Below are 10,553 nucleotides of genomic sequence, written 5' to 3'. Positions count from 1 at the left end.
TTCAGTTGCTGATTATGCCAAGCACGTACACAGTCAGTTGATACATACATGTCCTAAAAAAAACAAACAAAAACGAATACGTTTACTGTCAATTTCAAAGACAAACGACAAAACTTTTTTTTCCCTTATCATTTTATTGAATAACATTGTAACAACAAATTCGCAACATGTGCAAGCAGTTCTAAAACCATATCAAAACTAAAATGGACATTAACAATTTCAGAAAATATACATTTCCCATTCTGCAAAAATCATAGCCTCAACAACACAGGCCAGCTGCCAAGTGGTGGATATTCAAATTGATGCAATTGATGGCAAATTATCATAGAAGGCAAGCAAGTAACATGAATTACTCAAGTTGATTCAAGATCCTGTTCCAAGAGCATTTTCTGAAATTTTCTACATTTCAACATTTCTTGTAATTATTGATAGTAGTTTTCAAAGAGGTTAGGTCCCTAAAGAGGCAAATGACTGTATAACAATACATCAATCGTCAAAGATTGTGTGTGTGTGTGTGTGTGTGTGGGGGGGGGGGGGTAACATTAGACTTCATGACTGAACAAAATACAGTATGGGTGTTTTGCACAACACTCTTTAAGTACTTTCCTTTGGAATTCATTCCAATTATGTGACTTTGGTTGGGCAAATTGCCATGTGGACAGCCAGTATAGTTGGGACTTGGATTCTTAAGGAAAAATGATGAAGCAGAGCAGGGTAAGTAAAACAAAAATAATTAAAAAGGGAAAAATTACTAAGTCAAAAAGATGCCTGATAGTGTAATGTGCAACAGTCAATTTATTAAAATTGCTCTTGTTATAATTTAAAGAAAACAAAAACTAAATACGTTTAGGAAGATATCTTAAAGATGACTATCATCTCTTTAGGAGCAATCATTTACCAATGGCCCCCCATCCCCAATGACACTTCTTTCTCAGTGGCATTAACAAGTATTAGTTCAACTTTAAAATTCACATTTTAAGGTTGAAACTGTACAAGGGTATATAGTCATTAAGTAACAAAGGTGGTGGGGGGGAGGGTATAATCAATTTATCATTAACAACACATCATTGAAGAACCATCGTGGAAGACAGGAGCACTTAAGTCCACAACAATGGTAGACTTATAAATCATAAAAATATATTAAGAGAAACAAATTCTTTATCGTCGAAATGAAAATTGCCCCTTGCACTTTGCATTGTTTCTACCATGGCTGAGTTGGAGGAGCTCTTGATCATCGGCCATTGCTGTAACCTGGGAAAAACTGATTAAGGATCTCTTGCAGAGGCTTGTTGACAGTCATGGAGTAGTTTTTGCCCAAGTCATGTCTGCAGGCTGGGCAGGTGTATACGTCTGCCCTGAAGGAACGCTGAAGGCATTCCTGAATATTCAAAATAGATGCATTAATAGGTCAGTACATAGTTTACACATTACTTCTTTTTTTTTTTTTACCTTGCAGACATTGTGTTGGCACTCTGTAGTGATGGGCCGATAGACTACTTCCTGGCAGCAAATGCAGAGGAAAATCTCTTCAACTTTGTTCAGAAATTTCTGCAGGAGGAAAACAGATGTGTGAGAACATAACACTATATATATATATATATATTTTTTTTTTTTTACAAACAATCGTTTTTATTTTGCATTTCCCACTCTCCTATTATCAAAGAAAAACCCGAATCCACACAAATCTTGACCAGTCAGTTACTATAGCCAACTACCTTGTTGCCTTATTTGAAAATAGACAAACGGGATTCAGCAGAATCCGACAGCAATGCTCACCGGGCCGAGTGACAGCGATTCCATGGCTTCATCCCACAATTTCTTGTTTTGCGTGTCATCTTTGATGAGTGCCTTCTGCTCTCCAGACAGTTTGTAAACTTCCACTTTCACTTTCTTAGGACTCTTGGCCGGTGAGTTCTTGGTGGTGTCTGTCAGATGAACAGAAGAATTCTGTAAATACTACACTAATAAATGAAGTAGTACGGGGGGGATTGGAATTTTCTTTGAGTCTGTTATTGAGGTAAGAATTAAAAAAAAAAGGAGATTTAGTTCCCTGTGGGCAGGCTTGGGGAGTAATGGAATACATGTACAGATGTTATGTGTTCAGAATACAAAAAAATAAAAATAAAACAAAAAATAAAATATTATTATTATTATTATTATTATTAACTGGATTACGTTAATGTATAGGGAAAAAAAACAAAAACATCTAATCAGATTACAGCAGGGGTGTCAAACTCATATTAGCTCAGGGGCCACATGGAGGAAAATATATTACCAAGTGGGCCGGATAAGTAAACTCTAGGGATGTAACGATAATGGCAAAATCATGATATTGCAATATTAAGACTGCCACATATATCATCATCGTCATGTCACGATATTAAAAGCAGCCCATCTTTATTAAAAAAAAAAAGTCAGGTTTCTTTCTATTTGTGCAGTTCTAGCACCCTCTGATGGCTAGTTTTTTTCGTGCAGTTTAATTTACATAAGTCGTGTTTTGGCCCTTCTATGTTTAAAATCCTCGCTATTGGTCAGATGAAGGGGAACGTAATATGCTTGTGAATCGAGTCACTATTTGGAGGAACTCAATATGTGCGTGCATTAGCAAGTAAGTGACTCAATCCATCCATCCATCCATCCATCCATTTTCTTGACCGCTTATTCCTCACAAGGGTCGTGGGGGGTGCTGGCGCCTATCTCAGCTGGCTCTGGGCAGTAGGCGGGGGACACCCTGGACTGGTTGCCAGCCAATCGTAGGGCACACAGAGACGAACAACCATCCACACTCACAAGCACACCTAGGGACAATTCGGAGCGCCCAATTAACCTGCCATGCATGTCTTTGTAATGTGGGAGGAGACCGGAGTACCCGGAGAAGACCCACACAGGCACGGGGAGAAAAGTGACTCAATATTGAGTCTAATTAGAGATTGTAGGTTGTTTATATGCATTATATATATATAATATAAATAATGTACAAAAGCACACTATTATCTTTTTTTGTATAAGCGTGTTTTTTTGTTTTTTTTTTAAACAATATTTGACCTATTTTGTACAGCCAATCTCCCCATAATATCGTAGTAATTATCGTATCGTGACCTTCATATCGTGATAATATCGTATCGTGATGTTTGGCTATCGTTACATCCCCAATAAAAGCATTGTATTTATTTATTTTATTTTGTATTTTTTTAATTGCCATCAATTATACGCAGATTTTCGGTATTTGCGGGCCAGCCCAGCCCTAAATTGCGGGACACAACTGTAAATATAATGTCTTCAAAAATAACACGAATGCAAATAGAACACGACAACACTCTGTGTGAGTTCCGGGCGTGTTATATCTACCTATTTTGCATATACCTGGGACATTACGTTTTTTTTTTAACCCTTACAAAATCATCTCGCGGGCCGGATTAAACCCCTTTGCGGGCCTGATCCGTATGTTTGACACCCCTGGATTACAGGTAAAATGAGGATTATTTCGAGGGGTTACAATTTCTACGACGAGAGAGTATGTATTTTTCTCTCAATCTTTTTCCATTTTCATACATTTTTTAAAAGGCTCCAAGGGGCCACTAGGGCGGTGCTAAAGAGCTGTGGGCTGCCGACCCCCCCCCATCTATACATTTTCTATTTGAAATCATAAATATTGTGTAATATTTCATACTCAACTCAACTTATACTTGCAGTTTCAAATTATGGATTCAAAAAAAAAAATATATATATATATATATATATATATATATATATATATATATATATATATATATTTTTTTTTTTTTTATGGCCAAAGATGTAATTCATGAGGTACTGATGTTACATTCAGTCAATTTAATGTTATGAGACCACCCAAATGAAGAATGTGATTTACCAATGCTCTGAGACTGTCTCTTTCTCTTTGCCTTGGTGGGCGTCTCCTCCTCTTCCACTTCACTTTTGTTCTCTTTCTCCTTCTGATAACCTGCAGGGTACTGTCACAAGATTGTGTCACAAACCTCAACGATTCTGTGCACATTTTTCCCAACTCAACATATGATAAGGTAAACTATACAGTAACATTTATTAGTCCGACAATAGGGAAATTTGCAACACAGGCTATATGTTTGGCCTGACTGGATATTTTGTGTAGGGATCATTACCTGCAGGACAAGGCCAAGCTTCTTGATGCGGTCCTTGCCATCTCTAGTCCATGGTGCTGGTTCATCGTCATCCCGCTTAAGGAGGTAGCGCCAAACTAAAAAGCCAGATTTGCCTTTGGCTGGCCAGTACTTCACTATCTGAAGATAAATACGCATAAATATAGATAAATACAATACATGTTTGTGAAATAACTGCTAGATGCAAGACGTATTCTAAATTTAAATATTACTTTGTATATCCCATCGTATCTGTTTCCTTCCTCAGGGCAGTATTTACTGTGCTTGCGACCCTTCCAGCTGCGAACCACTCTTACTGGCTTGCCATCCTTCCAATTCTTCGCCTGAGCACCATTCTTGTCATTGACGGGAACATTGCAGTTGAGAGCAAGTGCACTAGTGAGGACCAGAGCAAATAATTTTCTTAATAAATGACAAATGTGTCTGATTGAGATTTAGTTTGAGTGAGGAAGAGCATATAGCAAACGTACCGGTTCATGTGAGTAAGTGTCTGATCACATGATTGCTCAGCAGTCCTCTTGTTCCCAGACAGATCTCGACCTCCAGAACCAGTGTAAGTAAACTCATTCCCATCGTCCTACAATACAATAACAAAACATACAGAGTGAGTCCCCACTTAAGTTTAGACTGGAGAAATGAAAACAAAAAAAATTATCTCACTAGCTTTAAAGTATCAAATCACTGCTTACATTATATTGATGTTTTATGCTGTCACATGTGGCAAAATAAACATACCACATCATCCTCATAGCCTCCTGCCAAGACCAGAGAGTAGGCACCATCATTGTTCCTGCCGTGGATCCCAGCTACGTGTGGCCTGTGGACACCAGATTCACTGACCTGGAATCAACAAAATAGGAGACTGACGACCATCGGAAAGACCACACAAACCTTCAGCATAGAGGGATGACTGACGACTAGAATCAGGGCCGATTTTATTTACTGCTTATCTTGCTCTATGGACTGACCTGCACTCTGAACTTCCACAAGGAGCCAACAGGAACACCAGGGATTGGGCCATAGTGGTTGGACGGGACAATGGTACACTGCTTGGTTCGACCAACACAAGCCATTCCCTAAGGAGAGGATTACAGTCAACAGCGTGAAAATCTTTGTAGCTTATCGAACTGTGGCACACTAATTGTCTAAAAGAGGGGTTGGCAACCTTAAATATTCAGAGCCATACTGGACGTCTACCAAACACTCACCAGAAGCTACAAAACCCTTTTGACCTGATTTTTTTTTTAAGTGTATTAAACCATGTTCCCTGATTACTGTTGAACAAATTATTGTTGGTTATTTAGTATTCTATTTGAGGACAGGGGTCCATATTTTGCCCTAACCATGCAACTGGACTCATTTTTAGTTTAACATTTCCACAAGTTTGCAGCACCACTTCTTAGTTAACTACTTGGACCCTTCACCTGCCGTTTATGGCATAACGTGCCAGCCAAATACTATAATCAGGTTAAAGCTCTACCCATCACTGACACGTGATGGCGTCAACTAGTCGAGGAATTGATTCAACACCTAGTAGCAACATTTTATGTTTCAATGAATAGAAATACAGATTCAAGTCATAGATTCACCTTGCCCCAGTCCCTCTGGCTTGAAGAGCTGGCAGAAGCCATCTTAGCTTTCTTCTTACTCTCCTTCAGCTTCTCTCCAGCACGCACAACCTCATTGGAGTCATTACGGCAATTTGGGCAGTACCTGGTTGAGTCAAACAGGAAGGGTTCTAAAATGAGTCAAATTCAATAAATGAAAGAGCATCTGATCATACTGACCAGTCTTCATCCTCTGGGATGGTGGTGAGTGGTGGGTTCAGGCAGTATGTGTGATAGGCCAGGTCACATTCATCACACAAAAGCTGCTTGTCAGGATCCTGCTTGATGCCGCAAATGTTACAGTTACACCAGCGGCAGTTTTTATCAGGATCATCCTTGCAGTGCTTGCACTCAGGTCCGTTTGATCCTGGAAGACATAAATGTATTCTTACACTGCAGTTCTAATCATGAAATAAAATAAAAACACCATGCTAATGATCGAGATGCATGAAATTCAAATTGAACCAAAAGTGATTCTTACTTTTCATTGGGCTCTCAGATCCAGCCGGCATATCACTTTGAGAACCAGGCTCCTCAATTTTGTAAATTTCAGTCACAAACATAATCCGGCAGTCATTGAGAGAGTCACCTGCATCTCTACAAAAAATGAAACTAATTTTAACATTGTCTCAGTCGTTTGCAACAAAGCAGCACAAAAAATAAATTTAGCAACTTGAAAGTTTATCAACAAAGCTGGAGATTTCAATAAAACCATCCAGCATCTTGAGATCCATAGTTCCTCTCGTGAGATTAAAAAAGTGTATCTACTGTATGCATCTCTTTACCACTGAGCAGATGAAACATTAACAACAACATATCATTTTCAAACAACACATTTTCACATTGAACTCACCCTAGAATAATCTTTGCGTAAATCTCTCGCACGGTGCGTGTCTCCCTTTTCCTCTGGATCTCAGCATCATACCAGTAGCCACGCTCCTTGGGGTCATCTGGATTGTAGTTGAGCATAACGATCATACCAGGCTCCAACTGGTGCCACTGGTACACTGTCCGGGCCCTTGGGCGAACATCCTTAGCCAGAAGAGGGATCACACCGTTCTCTGGGTAACTGTGATGGAAAATATTAAAATAAGACTGTTTGTCATACTAACAGTTCATCACCACTCATGCATGTTCCTCTCAGATTAACAAACTTGTCAACCCAGTCTTTCAGGGAGGGGGACATAGAAAACGTGGCCATAATCTAGTCCAGTAACATCTGTTCACACTTCACATTTTATCCAACCAAGAGCTCAAATTCAAATAATTCATTTAAGTAGTTGGGTTCACTTTTCATGTTTAGTCTTACTCATCATATTTCACATGGTACAGTATCTCCTCCTGTTCGTGTTCCTGCACCAAAACCACATCCTCTTTGGGAGTCTTGGCGCTCCTGGTGACATTCACGATCTGGGCCTCAAACCACGCACCCATATTCAAGTCTCTTGCGTCCACCATTTCATTGACCTTAAATATATAGAAGAGAAAAACCCCGAGATTCAAGCATGAAGTCTAAACCAAAAGCCGACATTTCAGTCATCTGTTGGGAGTAGATGGGTACAATAATTGATTAGTGGCTTTAAGTATTGGGGGCAAGATGGAAACATTTCATGCTAAGAGGCATAGTTGGGATCACTCTTGTTTCAATAATTTGTGTAAATGTTAATAAAATGTAGTAAAAACACCGCACACTTGTGTTTAAAAATATACTAACCAAGTAACGGGGGGAAAAAAACAAAACACTTCTTAAAATTACAATTGTTACTATTATTTATTTTCCTAGGTCAATCAAGGAACTTTGGTCAAATACTCATTATTCCTAGTTCAGAACAGTAGTAAATGTTTTTTTTTCCTGGGAAATATGCTATCATCAATAAATTAAAATACTTAAATAAATATGGCCTGCCCAAAATACACAGGGTGAGAGTTGCCAACTGTTACACATTGTCTCTACTTTGTTACGGAAATCACTGAATGCTACCTCATTATGCTCATAACACTAACTTTATTGTAAAAACAAAAAAGTCTATCCTGTAGACAGCATGTTCCAGGCGACATGACAAAAATAATTTTAATACCAGGTTTTAAAACCTACCTTATAAAATCCGAATCCTGGTTCCAAGACCTGAGGGGGGCTTGCTTGGACAGAGGTACCAGCGGTCTGAACCTCCATCTCACCATGAGTTGAGCTCTTGTCAGACTCACTCTGGGTTGAACTGCAGCCAGAATCCGAGTCAGAAAGATCTGCTTCTTTGTCCTTGTTTTTGGTAACCTCAACACGGGGTGTGTTCTGCCTAATAAGCAACTGCACTATGTCGTTAAGGCCTACGTTGTAGTCAAATATTGTGTGTCCATCCTCCATCTAATGAAAAGAATTTAGGACTTGGTAACACACTGCTCACAACAGATAATCCAGTACAGACACGCATTACATGCAAATGTTTAAATAAAACATTCCTTAACTCAAGTGTGATTCCGCCTCACCTGCTTGCCACGGTAGAACAGCCTCTGTCGCTCCGGCTCCACCTTAAATAATTCTGAGATCTTCAGACGCAGCTCATCCACCTTGGTAAGTTTGGACAGCGAATCGACCCTGTGGGTCTCTTTCCCATCCATTGTTCGCACTTGAATCCACATTGCAGCTGCCCTGCATAGAGATTGACGAAATATTAGCAAAAAAAACAAAAAACTGTAATTTTCCACTTAACGCCCCACAACACAAATTGAAACATTCAACAGTGTAACAGCATCCACCATAGTGAACCTCTGCTATAATAGGGTAGTACACCATCACTATCTTGCGGATTTTTTTGTGATTGTTTATGAATAAGTATGCACCGATTTTGATACCAGATTGTCAAGTCAAGTGTGTTACATTTGAGTGAAACTTGTGCCATGTTCAAAAAAGTTTTTGTTGTGCATTTGTGAACAATATGTGATATCAATGAAACATGAAGTGGCAGCATTATAAAGTATCAGTACTCTTTGTATCATAAGTACTTGTACTCATGCTCGGTTTGGAAGGTTTGGAGCTCAGATTGTTTTGCGTATGACGAGGAGCCAGGTGAAAGAAAAAAGGAGTCAAACTCGCTACACATTGTCAAATACATGGTGTCCATCTATATGATGCAAATAGCAGTAATTTCGCAACATGTTGATCCACTTCAATGGTGCGCAACAGCACAAACTTAAACTTCCCACACCTGAATAATGGAGTCAAGATATGCCAACTGTAATTATCCTTGCTTCAAGTTCCATATCAGAGTTCAAAATAAGGTTGGACCAGTTCTCCAAGAGGAAACACTTAAATGTACATAACGTAAAGAAGTTTAATTGTGATGTAGTAAGTTTATGCTGCAGAGGTAACTATTTCAAAATAAATAAATATAATTTAAAAAAAAACAAAACAAAACGTTTTTGATAGTGTATTGTATGTCTTTTTTTTTTTACCTATTGCACCCAAATAAAATAACTCTTCAAAATCAAATATGGACTATTCTCTGGATAAGCAACCACTCTCATTAACTGGACAATGTAGAGTACATTACATACAGTCAAAGTGACGCTATGCAAAAATGGGCTGTCACTCGTGCACATCACAAAAGGAGGGAACAACCTCATTTAAATACAGTGCGGGAAACTGCTGGGGCCACGCCCAGTTCTTTTAAAAGCAAGCACATCCGGACGGGAGGGAGGCGCTAGCAAACAATGTGGCGTCTCCCTGACAATGAAACGTACCGAGATACTGCCTTGCATGACGATTAAAACAACTTATCACAACAATCAAGTGACCGACGGTGTCTGAACGGGGCCCTGGTGGTATAAAATACCTCGCTGGGTGTTTGGCGTGCAGTTTGGCATCCACTCTTGTGCGGTTCGCTACACCCAAGAGCACAAATTCGGGCAAATAGTAACAATGGGATAACTCAATCCCACAGTCAAGGGGCCACTTCACTTGAGCGTGCATTTAAAAGTATTTTTCGAATGCATCGATAACTGACTACTACGAAAAAAGGGAGGAAACGCACCTTTTCTCAGAGTGACCCATTTGTTTCGCTTTCACGGCAAGCATACATGGGGTGAATGAAGCCAGTACATTGCAGTTTTTGTAATCATCATGCAGTAACCGTCACAAAAAAAAAAAAAAAAAAAAAGCATCTCGCGAAAGTATAGTTCGCCCGCATTCATTACGAGGTTCGACCATACGACAAAGTGAAAAGCACAAAGTTTGAAAGCGGTTAATTAGCCATAATAATCATCTTTCACCTTTGGAAAAAAGTCGCAGCATGCGAGGGAAAAGTTATCATAAGTTTCACATTCGTCCGCCGCGGGAAGTCATTGTGATAAGCTCGCCAAGTAATGAGGTATGACAAGTTAGCTAACCTTACTATGCTCAGCACTGGCTTTAAATATAAAGAACAAATTCAAAAGTGATAATCGACACGGAACGCGAGCATACCTGTTTGTGCGTCCACGTGAAATAATAGAAAGTGGTCAATATGTTTGTTTAAGCCCCGTAACTTCTCAACAGCTCCAACAAGCCCAACTCTTATGCTTGTTGGCTTCCTTTCAATGAGTAATTCTTCAAGACTTTGATATCCCGCCCAATTTTACGATTGTTTTTCGCTATTGGCTGCTTGTCTCCTACTCTCTCCGTTTCATTGGCTAGCAGTGCTGTCAATCTTCAGAGTAAATGGCGCTCAGTTTCAGCGCGCGAAACGACATTCTCGTGGGCGCAGCTCTCACTTGTCGCACTTATCGCGAGATGATGCGGTGCCCTCAATCT

At 39.5% G+C, this 10,553-nt stretch overlaps 1 protein-coding gene across 1 annotated transcript; it reads right to left on the bottom strand.

Moving 5' to 3' along the window:
- Positions 1–120: 120 nt before the first annotated feature.
- uhrf1 (ubiquitin-like with PHD and ring finger domains 1) lies at positions 121–10,403 on the bottom strand. The gene is made up of 17 exons (XM_077534797.1): positions 10,227–10,403; positions 8,252–8,414; positions 7,863–8,129; positions 7,077–7,234; positions 6,621–6,836; positions 6,249–6,364; positions 5,948–6,134; positions 5,750–5,873; positions 5,129–5,236; positions 4,896–5,000; positions 4,631–4,737; positions 4,373–4,535; positions 4,143–4,280; positions 3,875–3,974; positions 1,777–1,925; positions 1,450–1,548; positions 121–1,378 (listed from the first exon to the last, which is right to left on the bottom strand). Exons 2-17 carry the CDS (start codon positions 8,402–8,404, stop codon positions 1,232–1,234), a joined length of 2,337 nt encoding a protein of 778 aa, XP_077390923.1. The 5' UTR covers positions 8,405–8,414; positions 10,227–10,403; the 3' UTR covers positions 121–1,231.
- Between the last annotated feature and the right edge of the window lie 150 nt (positions 10,404–10,553).

The sequence above is a fragment of the Festucalex cinctus genome, chromosome 10, assembly GCF_051991245.1.
Source record: "Festucalex cinctus isolate MCC-2025b chromosome 10, RoL_Fcin_1.0, whole genome shotgun sequence".
Taxonomy (NCBI): domain Eukaryota; kingdom Metazoa; phylum Chordata; class Actinopteri; order Syngnathiformes; family Syngnathidae; genus Festucalex; species Festucalex cinctus.
This window is presented reverse-complemented; position numbering and strand designations above follow the sequence as displayed.